The 22,095-nt window shown below is 41.6% G+C and overlaps 1 protein-coding gene across 2 annotated transcripts in view; it reads right to left on the bottom strand.

Moving 5' to 3' along the window:
• Window positions 1-22,095, bottom strand: part of LOC126480918 (protein maelstrom homolog) — a 102,504-nt gene that overhangs the window by 24,300 nt on the left and 56,109 nt on the right. For both annotated transcript variants that reach the window (XM_050104326.1, XM_050104325.1), the window contains exons 9-13: window positions 21,968-22,066; window positions 21,209-21,325; window positions 13,523-13,604; window positions 13,349-13,414; window positions 1,092-1,256 (exon numbers count right to left, since the gene is read on the bottom strand). In XM_050104326.1, coding sequence (XP_049960283.1) covers window positions 1,092-1,256; window positions 13,349-13,414; window positions 13,523-13,604; window positions 21,209-21,325; window positions 21,968-22,066 — 529 coding nt within the window. The remainder of the gene's footprint in view (window positions 1-1,091; window positions 1,257-13,348; window positions 13,415-13,522; window positions 13,605-21,208; window positions 21,326-21,967; window positions 22,067-22,095) is intronic.

Genomic DNA, 22,095 nt, shown 5'->3' with positions numbered 1-22,095 from the left:
AACTAGTTGAAAAGTTCTTGTACTTGGGCAGCTGAAGACAACCTGCCGCGTAAGTAAATGAAATATTAAACATGGTTATTAAAAATAATTGAAATAACTGAGTATTCTTCAGTGAGCTACAGAAAGGTGCTTCCTGAGAATCCTAATTGAAGAAAACAAACTAACTGAACAAGACCAGGCTAGTGTGTAAGGTTCAATTATAGTGTAGCATACATAGTTTGGTGGATACATAGCAGATGCAAGAAGGAAGTTCTTTTCTGGTTCCACGAATGGCTATGTAGATACCTTGTGGAAAATAGGTAGACAACATTAGAAACTGGTGGCACATTGTGGACACGTAATAACTCTAGACCATAATCCATGGCGAATTCTCGATGTGGTCTTTATATAGAAGTGGATGGCAAATGCCTGTTTCAATTAGAAAAGCAATACCGTATCAGTCACGTGCCAACTACTTGTGGCAATCCAATGGGAGGGTTTGGGCTTGGCGAAAATCAGGAGAACATTATCTGCCATCATGTCGAGTAACATCAGTGTAGTACAGAGTTTCACAGTATGGGGTGTGTGTTATTTTATGGTTAGGATGTGGTTCCCGTACTACTCTTAAGAAAGTGCAAAATGAGGAAGGATATGAACACATTTTATAGCACTCTGTACCGCTTGCTGCAGAGGAATAGTTCAGAGATGGTGACTGTATCAGCACGATAATGCACTCTGTCAAAGCAAATCCTGTGAGGCAATGGTTTATTGACAATAATATTCATGAAATGGACTGGATTACCCGGAGTCCTGACTTGAACCCAAATGGGAACAGTTAGATCATCATCTTCACTCCTGCATCCAACATCAAAACACCATGGGTTGTGATTCCTTCACTGACATTCAGACACCTCATCGAAAGAGTCCCCAGCATAGTTCATGTTGTCATAAAAGGGAAGGTGATCAAACAATGTATTAATGTCCACTAAGAAATGTTTGGAACTTATGAACAGATACTATGCATTTTAGTGGCATGATATAATATTAAAGCAGCAATATAATTTTTAAAATCACTAATAATGCGAAACGAAGTAACATTCTGTTTTACTGACCTCTTGATGGAACATTGCCCCAGCTTGCAACAGAACTGCCTCTACCAGCAACTTTCAGTGGAGTTTGTCCTAAAATAAGACCGCTACTACTGCTGACACTGCTGCTGCTGCTGCTGTTGTTGGTGTTGGTGTTGCTGTTGCTCTTGCTAATACTACTTGAACTGCCTGGAAAAGAACAGACAACACGTTTTATTGTAATATAATACAAGAATAAATAACTGAACTCCCGATACAAAAACAAAATTGTCTCTCTATTACTTTCACAAGAAGTTCGTGTACATTCATGAACAGTTAAAAACTCCACAACCATTGTTAAAAGATGGCAAGTCCCAGATGGAATAACTACATTATGGAAAAGATTGCTATTCACTGGTCTGACAGAGCAGCAATCAGGTATGGATGGTGGGAGTAAGGAAGTAGAATGAGGCAGGGAGGAAGAAGGGTAGCAGTGTACAGCTGGCAGAAGATACTAGTGCTGCTTGGTGGAGCATGCAGGTACATGGGCATGGTAGGGGGGTGGGGGGAGATGCGGCTGTTAGGTGCTGCATCAGGGAGCTCTGCTCTGGGAAGGTGAGGAGGAGGGAAGAAAGAGAATTACTGAAGAGGAAAGGACTTGTAGGTGTTTTGGCACGACTGACATACATAGTACTAGAGCGGGAGCACAAAAGGAGTAGGTAGATGAAAGGCAAGCATTAGCAAAGTTTTAGATCAGGGGGTTACAGAAACAATTATTGTAGGCTGAATGCTCATGTGCAGAACTCAGAAAAGCTGGTGTTGATAGAAGCCACATGACACAGGTTGTGGAGCAGTTGCTGAAGTTAAGCACATCATTACATGCAGAATGTTCAGCAACTGGTTGGTCCAGCTGTCTCTTGGCCACAGCTAGGCAGTGGCAAATCATGCAGACAGACAGTAGTTGACATGCCCACATAGAAAGTGGCATATGGTTGCAGCTTAGTTGTATCATCAAACGGCTGCTTTCACAGGTAACCTTGCCTTTGATGGGGTAGGAGATGCCTGTGAAAGGACTGGAGCAAGTGGAGAATGTATGGGATTGGGATACGAAGCATGAAGTAAGGGGTTAGAGGTTAGGAGAAGCGGTGTAATAGGAATGGAAGAGGATATTGTGGAGGTTCAGTGGGCAGCGGAATACCACTGTGGGATGAGTGAGGAGAATTATACTCATTTCAAGGCATAGAGACAGGCAGTCAAAACCGTTGCGGAGAATGTGATTCAGTTCCTCCAGTCCTGAATGATACTGAGTCACGAGAGGAGTGCTCCTTTATGGTCGGACAATGGTGGTGGTTGAGAGGTGGTAGGTGAGTGGGGAAAAAGGCATAGATCTGCTTTTGTACAATATTGGGAAGGTAATTTTAGTCTGCAGAGGTCTCCATGCCACCCTTCACATATTTGGAGAGGGACTGCTCATCACCACAGATGCAACGGCATGTCCGTATGAATGTCCATTGTCTAACTGTGGCCAAGAGAGAGAGGGATCACATAGTTGTTGAACTTGCACTCAAGATGATGTGCTTTGAACATCCCTCGTCTAGAGCTGATGATGTTTCGCACTCATACAACCTTCTGGGACTATTTAAAAAAAATTACTAGTGTGACAAAAGTAAAGGGAAATAAAATACAGACTGAGAAGAGTAAGGAAAGTTTCTTCAGAAGTGTGGCTTTATAAGACGGGAAAGTCAAAAGTTTAAATTATTAACTCAAAACAATTAAGTCATGTCATTAATGGTTTTATTTGAACATACATATCTGCAGTCCTGGTGGGCATTGAAATCCCCAAACAATATCTAAGCACACCACTAGAGGATCCAAAACCAAATGGCATAAGTCACTGATTAAGTGGAGTATCGTTCTACAGCATGTATTGTCAATATGAGGTGGGTGTAACTGCTCAATTAAAAATGCAAAAAAGCACAGATTAACAGTATATAATTTAGTCGGGACGACTTGTTGAACTAATGAATTTTGCTGTTTTCTTTTTGGGCTTTTAAATATTTGTTTATCATTATTGCTTGCAAAATGTTCTCTACAACAACAGACAAATTTGCTTTTCTCAACCCCAGAGAAAAAAGTTATACTATCCTCTAGCTAAAAATTACATGAATGACCAGCTGACTGAACATCTCTCAATGATAACTAAATAAATTCTATTATAATGCTGATTAAAAAAACCTCATTGATTCCTGTCACTAAAGGCTAGTTGAACTGCAGAATAACATTTTCAGCAGGTGCAGAAATGTTGCAGCTACGTCAGAACAACACAAAGAGCTAAAGAAGTCATTTGGATTGGTCTGATGCAGAAGCAACACATTTCCACTGCCGCAGAAAACAAATTACTGAATAACTATCAATGGCTAATGCTATTTTGTTTCAGCTCTTCTGGAGGAGTGCTACAGTACTGTGATGTCTGGATTTCGATGTGTATCAGAACTGCAATGAGTACCTGGGGGGGGGGGGGGGGGGGGGGGGGGGGGGCGAAAAAAAAAAAAAAAAAGAAAGAAAGAAAGAAAGAAAGAAAGAAAGAAAGAAAGAAAGAAAGATTCTATACAATCACATTGTTCATGTGATAAACTTTTTGGCTACCCATCATACGAAAGTAAAACTGGGACAACAAGCAACCCAGATAAAAAAAGTATTGAAGCTTTTGAAATGTGGCACAGCATAACGTTGCTGGAGGCATAATCTGTATCGCTTCTGGCAGGGGGGTTACCTTCATGGTCTCGGATGTTATCGAATGTAGCATATGTTAAAATTGAGAAGTAAGTAAGAAACGTGTAATTTTTTTTGTTTCCTCCAAAAAATTTCCTGCACCAAGATACAGGCCTCCAAAGATAACACTGTGAACACCATTTCGAAGATGCAAATTTCGGAAAAATTTTTACAATGCTGTATTTTCATAACAGTTCTAGATATTTCGTTAGAGATTTTTTTTATTTCAAAGAGAACTGCTTTATGATTAAAATGATATCCTCTGTTTGGATAGATCTGTCCAAGTTCTTTTATTGTCACCTTTTGAATTTTTAAAGATTTTTTCTGTTGATTAGTACCATGTAGTACTCTTGTAAATGATATCTTCCACTTTCAAGTAGGACAGGTTTTATTTTAAGGAATCATTTTTTTAACTTTCAACGGTAACGTAGGTCTTCATTGAAGTGGTTTCTTACTAATTTCTTTGTTACAATGTCTAACAGTATCGGCGACAAGAGAAGCGGCGCAAAACTAGATTGTGAACTTCACGCTTCTCTTACTACAGTTCACTTACTTGAAATATTTAGCCGATCTTCTTCTCTGAATATGCGGCTGCGTCAATCTCTACAACTTTTTCTCCAAAGAAATAGTGCAGGTTAGAGGAACTAAAAAATCTCTCTCTCTCTCTCTCTCTCTCTCTCTCTCTCTCTCTCTCTCTCTCTCTCTCACACACACACACACACACACACACACACACACACACACACACACACACACTTGAAATAACTCCGTACTCTCATACTTTCAGTTAAGTTCAGGTATATTTTCATCTCCACAAGTTTCACATAAACATACAAATTCTTGCAAGTCAACTATGACGATACCCGTTAGATGCTATAAAAATAATTACATTGTGGTGGGTTTCATAACCGCCAGAAATTCAAAAACAGGTCTTGCCGCCATCACTCATCTGATGCAGCTCCTGTCCTCCCAGGACCAAAGTCCAACCTGCACACACAGACACGTGTTGCGCAGTAAATAGGCTCGCTCTCACACATATCTTTAAAATATCGTGTGTTCGAGGCAGCAGAAGGTTGAGTGGTTCCAGAATTTACGTGTAAATTCTAGAAGTACTACAAATGTTTATTTCTATTGTCTTTGTTGCAGTTATTTCTTTCCACTTTCATTGTTGTAGATATTTATTTTCACTTTGATGTTGTTTCTTGTTAGTTTCTTTGTCATGGTTGTTCATTGCGAGTCTCTGTACTGTAGTTGTTCAGTGCTAATGTGTTTACTGAAGAGGCTTCTAAGAAATCTGAGACCATCCAGTGAGTTCTGTTTTTTCATGAGGAACTTGATAAATGACACAGTTGCAGTGTGTTTTGTGAAAAGGACTGCTTGAAATGTCTTCTGACTGGGGCCACAGGAGAGTGAAGTGTGCTGACTATTTGCATATACATAAAAGAGCGACACACAAAAACAGACTTCGTTCAGGTTGGGAATAGGTGCACTAATTACAAGACTGTTTCAAAGTAAAGATGTTTCCAGTGGTGACTGTGTGTTCTAAATGTTTTGACAGAACAACAGCGATAGTATCTGAACAAGGTGAAGCCTTCCATGGTGCAGATGATGCAGACTTTGCATCAATAGAGGAAGAATTAAATAACCTTAATGAGTCAACTACAGAGGTAGGTGTCAGTCCTGTTAAGAAACCGTGATCAGTGAAGTCGAGTCATAAGCTCTATGCATCAAGAAAGCACAGAGAAATTACCAATGCTATGGATGAATACACTACACCAAGGCTGACCACTCTCTTCAAAGTAGAAATTCCATCTTCAGAGAGAGGGGGAAAAAAAAAAAGAACCAAAGCACTCCTGCACCTCTTTCCAGGAATTTTTCACAAATACCGATTCAGCTGTTGAAAATTGTGCATCCCACAGTGAAAAAGTGCTACAGGGTGTATACACAGACAAGGAAAAAGAAATTCCCGGGTTTTTCCCCAGATTTCCTGGTTAAAAATACACTTTCTCCCGGGTGAAAACACACTTTTTCCATGTTAAGCGACAGTGTATTTTCCCTCGGAACTGCAAAACTTATCAATCCTTTGAATTGTTATGGTTTTAGCCACGGGCGCAGGATTTCCCGGCACTTTAGAAAACGAAACTCAGGGAAAAAGTCACGTTTTGAAAATATCTTTGATGTGCAGCAACATGCACGCTACATATTTTCGTATTACCGAATCATTGAAATCGAGATTGCGATGCGCTTTTGGAAGCCAGTCATAACAGGCGACACCCCGCTTGCGCAGCTTCATACAGCATTCTTCTATCGCACGTCAGTGTATTTCGCTCTGTGGAATTGAAACGTGTATATTTTGTAATGGATGCCATCGAACTATATTCAGAACAACGGAAATTGAAATGTCCTGTGGTGACTCTCCTGCTCCCAGTCAGCCGGTTTGACAGCCTTGCCCCTCCTAAAAAGAAATCTCACAATCGTGGATGGGATTATTGTAATCTGAAGAACAAGAACTTTTCAGAAAATCTGCACTCTTTATTGCCTTTTAGCTAATAACGTGCTGTTTTGTGTGACATAAAATTAAATATACGATACGTAAAACCAATAACGATAAGAGACAAGCAAGAAAGTACACATTTCTTCAATCCTTAGCACCTAGCACTTTTTCTCTCTAATCTTGCTACAGCTTTACATGGCGTGCTTTCATTTCTGCGAAAGAATCTATTACCTCATCAAAGTTTGTCAAACGTTTTGCTACATGAAAAATCGAAATGTCGTTATCTAATACTGAAAAAGCTGTTAATGCAAATAATACCCAAGACTGGTGTGGTTTCTCAATCTGATTACGTCTATTTTGTCACTGTCTGCTAGATAAAATAAAATAGGCCTTTCTAATATTGCAGCACTTTTGTAACACACACCAAATAAACGAGACTGTTTCGGCACAAATGGTCATTTTTATAACACGACAGAATATAATTTACGAAGTACCAATATCGAATGCCTATTAGGCCTACTACTTAGCTTTATGTTAGGAAATACTTTCACATGTGATTCATACGCACCAGTTTCTCAAGCATGAGATCAAAAAGTAGCATTAAGAAATATTTATATAAATTTGGAATCGTCTTATTCTTCCATAAGTTCTGTGATGTCCTCGTTTCTTCTACTTCCTCGTCCTAACAAACAAGCTTGTCATCACCAATTCTGTAACTGTTCCTGCCATTGTCAAAATTTGTTCGCCATTTAACTTCATTAACCCTGCCAGAATCACCTGTTTAGTTATCCCACGATTTTTCTCCAGTTAGGCATTGTTACATGTTCGTACAACACGTTTTCTGCGTTACTTCCAGAATAGAACTTAAGCGGATGCTAGCCAGGGACTGTGTAACTGGTCCCTACTAGTGTAGCGATCTGGACAAAAATTTTCTGTCATAATTCCATTTTATTGGATACACCGAGAAGATAATACGTAATCTTTCTCACCTGTTATTCCTGTTAGTCTGAATCTATAGATTTCGCTAGTAATTATAACAACACTGATCATTCGCAAACCCAATCAACCACACAATAAGACAGCGACTGGCACTCACCTGTTCGGCTTTAACTCTGCTCAGCTCATATAGCCCCGTCCCCGAGGAGTCTCCCGACAGAGACATTGCTTACACTATGCACGCGTTCAAATATCAACTTATGATTCATTCATAAATAAACTTAAAATGTGTTCAAAAATGTTAAAAAAACAACAGGGATGCATTTACAAATCATACGAATGATCGATATATCAACGTGTGCTGGTTGCTAGGCGCTTTGTGAAACAAGTTTTTTCCCTCAGAAATATGAATTTGGCGTCCCCTTTTCCCGGTAGCATCTAGCTGCTTGCTGCGATTGCTTGCACAGCCAACAGCCACATTCCTGTAGCCAGAAGTGGGAGAATCTACAACTCAAACGCGACTCAACTGCACATACGCATGAGCCCGCTCTAACTGCTAAAACGAATCTAATGTAAACAGTTGAGACTTCATGCTCATTGGAGGCAATTTGTTGTTATGAAGCACTGCATAGTCTTCCTAAAGCTTTTGACACATTTCGCTGTTGGCAGATGCTTGCATGAGCACTGTGTGTCGTCGCTGTATATGGCGCATTTCCTTTGGAATTCAAGTTATTTTCATTTTTTTCTCTCATTTATGTTTTATTGTTGCAGTATTATTCTGCAGTAGTGGGATACAGTAATATCCTATGTTAGAGTATCGGTTATTACTGTCAAAATTACAAAAATTTAACTGTAAACTAAAACAATGAAAAATTCCCAGGTTTTTTTCCCGGTTTTCTCCTGGATGAAAAAATTCCTGCGTTTTTCCCAGATCTCCTGGTTGTCCTGGGTCGTATACACCCTGTGCTAGTCTTAACTATTATTTCAGAGACATTTTCAAAGAAAATTTTGAACCACGTTCCATCAGTATCAAAGTACATGGTACACAAATCAAAAAATGTGAGGTCTGTAAAAGGAATCTTTGGAAGACCAGATCCCTATTATGGCCATCCTCTAGAAGCACTTAAAGTTTAAATAGTGCTGTCATTTTATCTGGTAGATAAATGGGACTGTTCTCACTAGAGTGCCAACAATAAAGACACTGTACGTCTGAAAGTTGTGAAAGTGAAGAGGCACATGACACAATCTTAAAGAAACTTTTGCAATTTTAAAGTGCAACTATACAACTTCACATATTGGAAGACAGAAATTTTATGCACTACGACCTAAGTGGGTAGTTCCACACCCACCTACAGATGCCTGTTTGTTTGTGTACGGCACGAATGCTGAATTTTGTGTGATAACTTTGAAGAACTTACTGGAGCACGTGACTTATGACACCTTAGTTGGACGTGTGAAGTCATTAGTAGTCTGTGACATAAAGTGAGTGACTTGTTTGTTTCAAGAATGTGGTGACAGCCCTGGAAAGGGAAGACTGTCTTTACAGATACTTGGCCTGGAAGACATAGTAGATAACTCTGCTGAAATTACATATATGACATGGGAGGAAAATAAACTTATTAAGAAAACTGTAACCTTTGACAGTTTCACTGATGAACTTGGTAAATGGTCAGCGAAAGCAGTAACACACCAGCTTCTGAAGAAATTGCATCAACACCACATTGCAGAAGTGAAAGAGTATGTACAGGCTGAAGAACTATGTTTAATGCTTCACCGTGATTATGCCGAGAACTGGTCTGTAATTCTCCCAAAAGAAGTACAAGGGAATCATCGAAGTAATGACCAGGTTTCAATTTTTACAGAAGTGACATATTTTCAAAACAAGACCACAAGTGTTGCAGTTATAAGTGATGACACAGAACATAACTCAGCACATGCTTTGCTAGCAATACCCAAATTTCTTCAACTGCAAACGGACAGAGAAGATCATCATTATTTCTGTTGGTGCTCCTAGTCATTTTAAACATCGTTACCAGCTGTTTGAATTGAGTAAGTCGCTTGTGCCAACTGACTGGGTATACAGTGCTACTGGTCACAGGAAGGGGCCTTGTGATGGTGTGGGCGGCCTGCTGAAGCACTGTGCTACAAAACAATCTTTCCACACCAAATACATCTGCGATTCAGAATGCTGAGGATTTTACGAGAGTCATGAAATCTTATACATCCACAGCCCTCATTCTTTTGTCCGAAGAGGAAATCAAAGAATTGCGTGAGCAGAAAAAATAAGAATGGTCCAAACAAACTACTCCTGTGAAAGGAATACAGAAGACACATTTTTTGACTCAAAAGTTATGGGTGAACTCATATTGCACGCACTTTAAAGAGCAAGAAAATATAAATTTCACTCATTCAGCCAACACCTCAGAAACAGCAGGATAATATTCAGAGTCACAACCTGAAAAGGGGGATGTTTGTGGCGTGTGTGTATGACTGGAGGATTGCAGAGATTATAGACACCAGGTATGAGTTAAACAAAACTGTAGCGAACTTTATGCTACCACATGGACCAGCTGCTGGATACACATTTCCAGCTGAAGGACAGCAACAATGCCATCAGTGCTCACCTCCTGTTCACAATGTTTTGAAGACAGTAAGTGCTCCAGTTCCTGTTGGTTGAATGGGAAGGCACCACTCTATATCAAAGGAAGATAGTGAAGCAATGGAATACATTTTTAGTTACCGACTGGCTAATTTCAGAACAAAACAGCATGCACAGAAGTTGTATAAACTGAAACCTTTAAGTCGTTGGACCTTTCACACACATTTTGGAACCATTTAAAATGTTTGAAAATGGAGTCTCTTACTCATCTTTCAGAACCAAAATTATGTTAAATAAGGCTAGGTTTTGATTTTTACAAGCCTCTTGTGCAATAATATGGTAACAAAATAGGTTTTATGTATGGTAAAAATTTCAATTGTTTATATAACCTGTTCAATAAAAAGTGGAAGCAATCCTTTTCAGCGAATGTAGAACTATATGGTATTAATCAACAAAAAAGAGTAAAAGATATCAAAATTTTTGGATTGGCATTTTTGAAGAAAAAAATTCCATAAATTATAAAGTTCAGAACTCTATAGTAAAAGAACTGACATATGTCCAAATAGAGGATTTCTTTGTAATCATATAGCAATTATCTTTCAAATAAAAGAAACCCCAACGAAATATCTAGAACTGTTCCAGAGATAAAGCATTTTAAACTTTTTTCCAAAATTCGCATCTTCAAAATGCTATGTGCAGTGTCCTCTTTGGAGGGCTGTATTTTTGAGCAGAAATTTTTTTTGGAGAAAACAAAAAAATACGTGTTCCTTAGTTAGTCCTTCACTTTAACATATGCTAAATTCAATAACATCTGACACTATGAAGGTAAGATTTTTTCCTAGGCTGCCTGAATTGATATGGACTATGCCTGGAGATATGATGTACAGTTAGGACAGAGCTACTGAGTAAAGTCAGGGAGTAAAGATCTTCATAGTAGAACTTGACTAAAAGAAGGGATAACTTGGTAGGACACATTGTGAGGCATCAACAAATAATTAATTTGGTAATGGAAGGAAGTTTGGGGAGTACAAATTTTACTGGGAGATCAAGTCTCTAATATAGTGAGCAGTTTCAAATGGATATAGGTTGCCACAGTCAAGCAAGAGATGAAGAGAACTCCACATGGCAGACTATCAAAGAGCTGTCATTTGTAAGTATGTGTTGTAAACAGTAGAGTTCAATAAACAACAAAAACATAGGAAAATATTGTTGAATTCAATAGTAAAACTACTGGCATCTGACAGATGTCATAGCAATGAAGTGGTGTGTACTTGCTGAACAGTTGCTTGGAATTAGTACAGTGCAATGGGTCGATAAAGAGATATGACAGAACGGCAGAAAAGGCCTATCATGTTTGGACATGCCCATGATCCCACCACAAATAAAGGTGCCCGATTCCAGTTTGTATATCAACACGGACTGTTCAATGCCTCTTCAAGGACAGCTGCACCACTCCCAGCCATGGAACTCTGTAAGAACAGAGATCCTGAAAGGATTGTAACCGACAAGCACTGGAGACTTATCATGTGCTGCCAATGACATTCAGTTCTGTCAGTTAATGCAGGTTCACCTGCACCAGTTTCCTAACAAACACTAAAGCCAACTGCATGCAATGGACTTTTCTAGCTTTGGTACATTGCACAAGGGCATCACTCACAGCATTACAAAAACTTGCACTTCTTCAATAGGTCAAATAACATAGAAACTGAATACCCCATAACTGGCGGAATGTAGTGTTGGCCAGAAAGTCACATTTTTGAACCTCTTCAAATTATGCAAGGCATGAATGTAGTTGAGGTTGGAGGTGGTTCCATGTTGTTTCAATTGTGTTTTTCGTACTATGATTTGGGACCACTCATTCAGATTATCTTGAACATGAACTGGGATGTTTATTTCGACATTCTCATCGCCCACATGTTGCCTTTTCTTCCTTTCTTTAAATATTTGACACTTTGTTATTTCCACGTTATTTTTTGAGACAGCAGCTCAACATTGCCAAGGGTCTGATTTTGGTTACTGCTGTCAAGTAGCCACGGTTCGTAACCAAACTGTAACATTCTTCTTCTGGAAGCCCTGTACGAGTTTCATCCAGACCAAATGATGGCAGTTTGTGACAACTTTCAAAGAAGGCCTCTATAACAAAACTGTTGGAATGTTGACACCTGCAGTTGCTACTTACCACCAGTAACCAGCAACCAATCCTCCTCGCCTTCTCATGTCAAGCAATTGTTTCGAAGAAACAGGGTCAGATTTACAAAATGTGATCTGGCAGCAGACCTGAGGGAGAATCATTTAAGATGGTCTTAAAATTATAATTACATTTAACACATTGTACTGGGCGATTCCCATTAAAGTCTAAAAAGCCCTCAAGTGGCTTGGATGAGACTGAGACAAGTAGTTTAACATAAGACACATGGGGGCGCAAATGTCTGGAAATACCCCAAAATTGGATGACAAATGTTGAAAACGTGATCACGAGATGACGTACCATGTTGCACATGTAGCCTTGCCGCACGGGGGAATCTATTGTCTGTCACACCTGACAATGTCTGCCAAAGTCAAGTAAAGTCTTCACGCCAGTGTCACCGGGCTTTTGCGTGCAACTGAAGCGCATGGGGCTCACGGTATGAGTCTTGCATCTGGTACACTCTACTTTTTGCACTGCATTAGACAGTTAAGTGTTTACGTTGAGGTAAGATTTATTATTTTATTTATCATTCTCGCAGTCTTTGCTGGTAAATTGCTAAGTACAGTACGACAAAAACCTATGTTGTTGCATCACAAATTAGTTTAGGCATCCAAAATGCATCAGTACCAGTAAATAATCTGTGTGTTCTTTATAAAAAAAAGTCCATGGCAAAAAAAGAGGGGAGGAAAGAAACACAAAGTTAGAACAGCTTTTGCTTGTTATTACGGGAAGGACAACAATTGTGATTTCTACATTTACATCGGATCACGTTTACAAAAGTTGTGTGGAAACAGTAGTTTAGCAGAGCGATGTGTTGCACTTTTTCCTATTGGTGAGAGTAGGATCAACTAGCACAACGGCTGCAGTTTTGGTGTGGTATGTCATCTGGTAATGTCACATTTTCAACATTTGTCATCCCCTTTTGGGGTATTTCCGACATTTGCAGTCCCTTGTCCTATATTAAATTACTTGACTCTGTGTCATCTACATCGTTTCCAGGATTTTGTATTTAATAAGAACCACACTGCACATGCACATGTGTACCTAGATCATCTCCCCACAGACACAAACCTTGGAAAAATTTGGAACCATGTCCCTGACATACATGGGCAGACAAAACCAAGTTATCAATCCAATATCACAAAGTGTGTTTGAATACAGCCTTCAATACAATATGAATAAAAATAGATATCCATTTGCCAGTTTCTTAGTGCACACACACACACACACACACACACACACACACACACACACACACACACACACACACACACACACACACCTAAGGAAATTGAAGTAATAACATAACTGACCTCCAATTGCTGGAAAATCTTTCTCAGACAAAATTGATGGAGGTGAGCTGTGCTGCATTGCCAGACCTGAAAATGACAGTTATTTTATTTAAGGATTTATACCACAAACCATAAAACTGTTGTCAAACTAATGAAGAGTCACTAAGTTTAGTGTCACAAGCCTGAATTACGTACCAACAGATTTTGGTCTTCTTACAACACCACTAAAGTTTGGTGCGATAGTTCTTCCTCTGCCAATAGGACAAGATTCAATCTTCTGAAATTAAGGAAAAAAGTTCGATCAACAAGGGAAACACAACATCCGTAATAAAAATTGTGAGCTATATGAATTTCATTCATGAAGATTCTTTCAAATATAAATCAGTTTGCACTGGCACTACAAGGTTTCCTTATACTCCATGGGGTAAACACCACCGCGACGAACTCTTTAAATTAAGTATCGTGTGGCTATACTTAATTCTGAAACTTCATAATAATGTAAAGTTAACCAGTTTACCAGTTTAATATCAAACTTAAGTCAGAGAAGAAACTTTTGTTGCACACTAAGAATGTGACACTTCCCAAAGTAGCTCCCTCTAGTCTCTCCCTTTATGCTATACCTAGTTAACCAAGCATTGCTCTCACAGTGGCAAAATTGAGGAACATCCTGCAAATGTGTGTGACACACAGATATATTGACTTACAATTTTAATTGGGAGCTAATACCAATGATATTTGTGGTGAAAGATTTGTAATTAATTTTTCTCAATTATTTGATCATTCAACTTAACAGCTCAATACTGTTTGTAGAGTGACAGAAACCTAATCGCGACGTTTGCGGCTGGAATGTTCTGGTGGGTGGTTCTGCATCTGGACTAACCCCAGTGATGCCACCAATGATACTTTTTACCTTACTTATCTGCTTGTATGGTCGCCTTTCCTAGTGTTTCTTAATGTAGTGGAAATGCTATGCAGTGCCATCAACTCTTGCTATGTGACTTCTCTGTTTCCAAAGGGTCGAAGGCTGGAACAGTGCTTTCAAGTATTCGAACTACAAAATGAAGTAAACTACTTTCAATAACTCTTCTGAAATTTGTTGATCCAATATAACAATTACAATGTTTGCTTAATAGAGCTCTTATTCATCTGCACACCACAACATCTGTCTGTAGTGACTCTTAGAAGAGAACGAAATAGAATGACATCTCTATTCAATGTCTATCAACTTTTTCTGAGCATTGTCACTGTTCTCTGCCTTCCAAAATACTGCCAAGCCACGATGCCAAAGCGTGCGCAACACCTTAACAGCAGGTGAAGATGCCTAAATTTCTGTCAGATTTTACTGACGTTCGGTGTTCGTCCATCTCATTCCAACTCTGTACATTTACCAAACCAGAACGCGAGCGGAGGGAAATTTGCTATGTGCTAACTACCTAAACAACATTTTTACATGAGCATCTTTCATCAGACTGCAAGGAAGAAGTGGAAAAACACTTTACACCACACAGTCTTGCCACTAGAGATGCTGCCAGACCCCTCAGACAATAATGTTATCAGTGCTCGATGAAAGAAAGACTTTTGTTGGCAGACAACTAAAGTACAGTTTAAAAATAGTTGTGATTTAAGTGTCAAAAATCTTTGCTGGGACTTTTAACATTCACAAATTGTTGATTAGCAGCTGATGGATTGGCTGCAATTATTACAGACAGTAACTTTCTGCAAAACAATGAAAAAAGGAGTGACTATAACATAGTTTGAATTTGAATTTTAGTCAGTCAATTCAATAAATGCAGTCAATTATGAATCCTGCATAATTTTATTTCACTCTGTCTTGATTACCACTTACACTTCTGGCGGAAGTCGGCCAATCTAAATCTCGCTGTTTCTAGTTTTCACACTCTCCAAACCCACAACTTTTTTGCAGCTATAGTCTGTCATTGCAATTTTCTCCCCAATTGGACGAGTGTGCGCATGTTGGGGCTTATGGGCGCTCAACGTCGAGGTCATCAACGCCCTGACACACAGGAACGAATGTGGACAGACCTAAACAAACTGAAGCACACTCGCAAAGAAAGCAGGAAATGAAGGAAAATGCTACATAAGAGAGTAAAAAGTAAGGAAAGGGAAATCGTAGCAGCAAGAAAGCCACAGGAAATTGTCATTGGCTGGCCATTTACATAAAATATGGGAGAGCTTGTCACACAGTGAGCAAATTAAGACCCTCTCCCTAAAATCTTTGTAAAAACATTTGAGATGGCACAGAATGTTAAAACTTTAACCACATTCGTCCGAGTGTTTCCCAAAAGAGATGGCAGGTCCACTGGCAAGTCAGCCGCGGCCCACTGGTCAGAAAATAAAATGCAATCCAATAAAACGTGGCGCACAGTGACCTGGACGCCACAAGCACCACAAATTGGGGGGTCCTCTCGCCAGAGCAGGAAGCCATGTGTCATAGGGCTGTGGCCTATCCGAAGCCGAGTGAGGAGAACCTTGTACTGTCAACGGGGCTGAAAGGAAGTACACCACACACGCACACACGCGTTGTGGGCTTGACTAAATGGAGCTTATTGTCAGTCACTTCCAGCCACTCATCCTACCACCGATGCATGACTCGGGAGTTCCACAGCGAGGTGGGTGCGTGCAGGGGGGGGGGGGGGGGGGGGGGGGGGGGGGGGGGGGGGGGGAGATAGCACACTGAAATACTTGTGGACCGAGACACGCCTCCTTGGCTGCGAGATCTGCCCTTTCATTCCCAGCAATGCCGACATGCCCTGGAACCCAGCAGAAAGCCACCACCTTCCCCAGTCGCTGTAGTTGGAGGAGGGCATCCTGGATGGTCTGGACTATTTTATCTGTTGGGTACAAACGGTGCAATGAGTGAAGGGCACTTAGTGAATCGGAACAGAGAAGAAATTTAGGACATGAAGAATATCTCATCTGCTCCAGTGCCCGCAAAATCGCAGACAATTCTGCATCAAAGACAGTAAAAGTCTGAGGCAGTCAAACCTTGAGGACACGATCCGGAAAAAAAAACAGAGCAACCAACAGAATCCTCTCGTTTCGACCCATCCGTAAAAACAGCTACATAGTCGTGGTGCTCAGATAAAATGGCAGAAAATGCTGCATTAAAAACAGTCGCAGGAGTGCAATCTCTCTTGTACTGCACCAAATATAAAATCACTCTGGGCCTCTCCAGTAACCAGGGTGGCAGGCAGTTAAAACCCAGGATTTGGGGTTGTACAGACTCCACACCGAGGGACTCACTTGAGGATGTTCAGTGCCTTCAGGGTTCTGGCTTTCAAGTCTCTTAGGTGTGGCAGTCATGACAACCTGAAGTCAAACATTAGGCCCAGAAACCGCACTGTGTCTCTAAAATGTAGGACAGTATCCCCCATATGCAAGGCAGGCAAAGTAAAAAGATGACGAGACGATTAAAATGAACACAAACACACTTATCAGCAGAAAACCGAAAATCCATCTTTGCAGCCCACTCCTCTAGCCGCTGCACTGTTAGCTGCAACTGATGGATCACGGTTGCAACACTGGAGGATTAATAGAAAAAAGCAAAGCAACACTGGAGGATTAACAGAAAACAGCAAAGTCGTCCACAAATAAGGAGCACTGTACTGGACTCCTCACTGTAGACGTTATACTGTTGATGGCTATGGCAAAGAGGGTAACGCTTAAAACACTGCCCTCGGGGACACCATTCTCTTGCTCAAAGCGATCAGTGTGTTACCAAGTCGGGTCCGAAAAAACCGCTGAGACAGGAAAGACCGAATGAAAATGGGGAGGCGGCCACGAAAGCCCCATTGATGCAGTTGTGCAAGAATACAGTGTCTCCAAGTAGTATCATATGCCTTACTGATATCAAAGAAGATACTGATACAGTGATGCTGACGGAGGAAAGCCTGCTGAATAGCCGCCTCTAGGATAATCAGATTGTCGACCGTGGACTGAAATTTTCGGAATCTGCACTGAGAGCGGCTAAGGAGCTGTCTGGTCTCCAACAGCCAGACCAGACAACGGTTAACCATCCGTTCCAGGGTCTTTCCGACACAGCTCGACAAGGCGATACTCCAATAACTACTGGGGCATGTGCGGTCCTTTCCTGGTTTGAGGAGAGGGATGAGAATTGCCTCCCTCCACGAGGTGGGGAACACTCCTGTCTGCCATGCGAGATTAAAACATTCGAGGAGGATTTCCTATGACGCTGCTGGCTGATGTCGAAGCATGGAGTACCGGATGCAGTCGTGATCTGGTGCAGTGTCAGAAGTCTCAGTAAGTGCCGATTCGAGTTCCCACATGGAGAATGGGGAGTTGTAGGTCTCAGAACTGTTCGACCAAAAGTCCAAGTTTGCTCTCTCCACAGTCGCACAGTAGCGATGAAACGCTGGATCCTGGTTTGCAGTGGCAGTACTTTGTGCAAAATGCTCTGCCAGCATCTGAGCAAAGTCTCTGGGTGTCGTTTGGAGGCACCCCAGGTTCAGGACTGCAGCTATCGGTAAACGGCTGCATTTACCAGAAATCCTCCGGATGGCTTCCCATACTTTTGTGGAACAAGTGGAACGGTTGATGGAGTCTAGGAACTCCTGCCATGACCTCCTTTTGCTCTCTTTAATGACCTGGCGTACCCTGGCTCTCGTGATTCGAAAGGCGGTAAGACTGACCACTGTTGGGCGGCATTTAAATCGTCAAAGAGCCGCACGCCTGTCCCGGATGGCTGAATGGCGCTCTTCTGTCCACCAAGGTACAAGGCGCCGCTTAAGAGGGCCAAAAGACTTTGGTATGGACAGATCAGCAGCATGATGGATCACGCTGTTGCGGCATTCAAAGACAGCCAATCATCCACGATGGCGGCCTCTGCTCCAGCAATACACCATCCAGGAGATGAATGCAGATGGGGAAGTGATCGCTGGAATGAAGGTCATCATCAATGACCTCCCAGTGAACAGAGTCGGTGAGGGCTGGAGAGCAGAAAGGTATGTCAATGGCTGAGAATGACCCAGTAGCAGCAGAGAAATGTCGGAGTACCAGTGTTGAGGATGCACAACACTTGAGATGTTAGGAGGCTCTCCAAAACTCGACCTCGAGTGCAAAGAGAAGTTGAGCGCCACAGGACATGATGGGCATTGAAGTCGCCCAGGAGGAGAAATGGGCGGGGGAGTTGTTCGATAAGATCTGTGAGAGCCTCCAAGTTCACTGCATCCAGAGGTGGTAAATAAAGGGAGCAAACAGTAAGCCTCCGACGTGAATGAATTTCAACTGCAACTGCTTGCAGGTCAGTATCCAGAGGGAGAGCAGAGGAGTGGTGGCCATTATTGACGAACACGGCGACTCCACCTTTGGCCCTTTCCCCAGTAAGGTCATCCTTGTAATATAACGTATAGCCCCTTAGTACAGGAGCATCAGATGGTTTTAAATGTGTGTCCTGTAAACACAAGCACAGGGGGCATTTCTGTGCTAGGAGTTTCAGTTCCTCCACATGTGTCTGGAATCCATTCATGTTCCACTGTATAATGGGGGCCATCTATCAGGATGGGAGTACCTTCATCCTCACTTTCTGTCGGGGAGGAGAGCCCACAACAGGTGGAGGCTCAGTTTTGGGGCGAGATGATTGCCCCAGTCTCACATCAACCTCCATCGCCTCTGAAGAGGAGTTGAGAGAGACGTCAAAGAGAATGACATCAACATCAGCAGACTGTATACCTTCCGTCTCCTTCATCAGGCGAGTCTTTACCTTTGGCTTTGGCTTAAATTTTTTGGTCTGAGGTGGCATTGGAGCCAAAACCTCAGAAGCGGTAGGAGGTGTAGCAGCACTGGGCAGTGCACAAGACTTGACCTGGGGAGGGCAGGAAGGTCCATGTCAGCTACCACAGCCTGGTCCAGGGGGGAGCAGCAGGCTTCACAAGAACTGCAGCAGCACACGTACATTGACAAACGCAAGTGCTAGTGCTGACAGTAGCAACCTCCGTTTGTATAGCGGCATCAGTTTTTAAGACTGGCTGTTTCAGAACAGAAGAAAAGGAGGCAGCAAACGTGGGCGGCTGCATGGACTTGTATAGTTTCTTCGCCTCACCATACAGGATTCGCTTTGTGATTTTAAGTTCCTGGATCTTCCATTCCTCAAAGAAAACTCTGCATTCCCTACTCCATACAGGGTGATCCCCAGAGCAGTTGACACACTTGGGAGGAGAGGAGCAACCAACTCGTGGGCGGCTTTACCACATTTCCCGTAAGTGACTTCCCCTCTACAGACAAGAGTAATGTGCCCGAAGTGTTGGCATTTAAAACACTGCAAGGGGTTGGGGCAATAAGGCCGTACACTGAGACCTAGGAAACCTGCCTTCACATGCTCTGGCAATTTGGTGCTGTTAGAAGTAAAAATAAACGAATCGGACTTCACGAGAGCAACATCCACCCATTTCATAATGTGTTGCACGTCGACAATTCCTTCCCGGGACCATCCAGCCTCAGTTCGTCTTGTGGAATGTCAACGAGATCCCTGCCAGTCACAACACCCTTGCTGTAGTTCAAGGTGTTGTGAAATTCACTCTCTATCACAAACTCCCCAAGGAACTGTGCCTTCTGACGGTTCTTGACTTGCTGGAAGCTAGATGTTTCAACCAACAAGACTCCATTTCACAACCGCTTTACACATTTTAAGGTGACAGCAATGCCTTCTAAGCCTTTCTGTATATAAAATGGTGAAACTTTATTGAAACTCCCCTTTTTTCTTTTAATTATAAGAAACACATTCTGCGAAGCAGTCCGCATTCTGTATAGCGGCACCAGTTTTCAAGAGTGGCTGTTTCAGAACAGAAGAAAAGGAGGCAGCGAACGTGGGCAGCTGCATGGACTTGTATAGTTTCTTCGCCTCACCATATGGGACTGAATCAGGAGGACTGGCTACACGAGCCCTCTTGTTGGATTGGGTGTTAGAACCTACCAACGGCCCACCCTTTCCGTTGGGAGGAGAAGAATAAAAGTTCGAGGTTTCATCTCTGTCCCACGAGCAGCTAGGGAACTAGAAGTCCACCTAGACAGAGTCCCACGTGCCTAGGTAAGCCTTATACAACTGAGGTGCGGCAGGTTCCCCAGAGGTTGCCCGCTAACGACTGTTCCACCTCAACAGCCATGCATCTCATCAGCGTGCAGCACACTTTGAGATTGAAGGGTTGTTTATAGAGGTTTATGCCATCCTTGGGATCTGGGCGGTCAGGCCAAGGTCCCCATTCCCTGAGACACACAACGTTCCAAAGTCGCACTGCTCGGTGGTCGCTGAAGTATGCCCACAGCTTAAGGCGACAGAGGACTGGCAGCGCTTACTAGTCCCCAGCTCAGGAACCCCGGGGTTGCCAAGCCCGTACCCGGCAAATGAATGCTGAGTCCCTGGGGGCCCAACTGGATAAGGCACTTCTTTTCATCTGTCTTCCAACGTGGTGCAGAAGGAGCTCTCCCCCCCCCACTTCCCCATCACCCTTTACTTGTTACTTAATCCTATCTCCCCTTTTCCTTTTCCATTAAATGTTGTCGTTTGCGTTTGGAGGATTTTACATTCTCACTTTCTGCCAAAGGCACTAGTTCTAGTCTCCTACAATTTTTCTGTTTCTCCTACAGGCCCATGGGAGAGTATAACTCTTTTCTATCCCACTGCCGTCACCAAATGTAAAAGTCTCTGCAAAATACTCTGAGCTTAGCCAAATACAGTAGAATCTGTATTTATATACATGTTTATTCTTGTTTGTGGATAACTATATATTAATTAAAAACAAAGATGTTCAAGCCACATAAAACTTGAACAATCTTTAGCAAAATGTTAATCACAAGAAAATCTCATTGGTACCATTGTTTTGAAGTTCAAGACCATCAATATTATACCTCTGAAGCAGCAGAAGACGCTACAGCAGAAGCACGAGTCATTTTGGATTGAGAGTAATCAATGATGGTTGGAATAATGGGCTCCACATGTTTCTTTTCCTCTTCATCCGGTATTAGCTGCAAGAAATATTAATGTTTGTACATTGTCACCGCAATGTCCATTATCTTAGAAATGTAGTTCACTTTATCAACTGAGTAAACTGTTAAAATTACGAGGTTGAAGAATTGATAGCCAGTACTCAGTTTCACAAGGCAAAATTCATAGTACTGCTGAAAAACAAACTATACTTTCCATTTTCAGGGAAGGAGGAAGCAGGGATTGGGTGTGGAAGGTTGGAAGGGGATGATGGAGGTATGTCACTCGGGCACTAAGTTGAGACGAAGCCAATTGCTGTCTAAAGTTTTGCCTTCCTGAATGCAGTTGTAACTATATGAATTGTTACCAACTCTAAGTCATTAATGTATGCAATTAATACTACCATGGACACAATTTTGGCATAATCTGAAAGGAAGAAGTGTAATCTACTTTGAGTATTAATTAAGATGGATTTTGAAACAACTGCTTCAGTAGACCTTTTCTCATTTAAGAATTCATGCTACATGTATCATGCATCATACCATATTTCTCAAGCATGAGGCACTCTAGCTACATTTATTGCTCTTTAATATGCTTAATGGTATCAAGTTAAAGGCTGAAGAAATTTGCATATACCTTCCATATAAATAATGATAATGTTTATGGCTCAAAAGTTACAATACCTGACGTGACGAGCTTGACCTTGACCTAATTTTTGAGTAATCAATGATGGAGGGAACTATAGGATCCGGTGATTTCTTGTCATCTTTCTCAGGCATTATCTGCAATACAGATGTATCCATTTATAGAA

This window comes from Schistocerca serialis, chromosome 5, assembly GCF_023864345.2.
Source record: "Schistocerca serialis cubense isolate TAMUIC-IGC-003099 chromosome 5, iqSchSeri2.2, whole genome shotgun sequence".
Classification (NCBI taxonomy): Eukaryota; Metazoa; Arthropoda; class Insecta; order Orthoptera; family Acrididae; genus Schistocerca; species Schistocerca serialis.
This window is presented reverse-complemented; position numbering and strand designations above follow the sequence as displayed.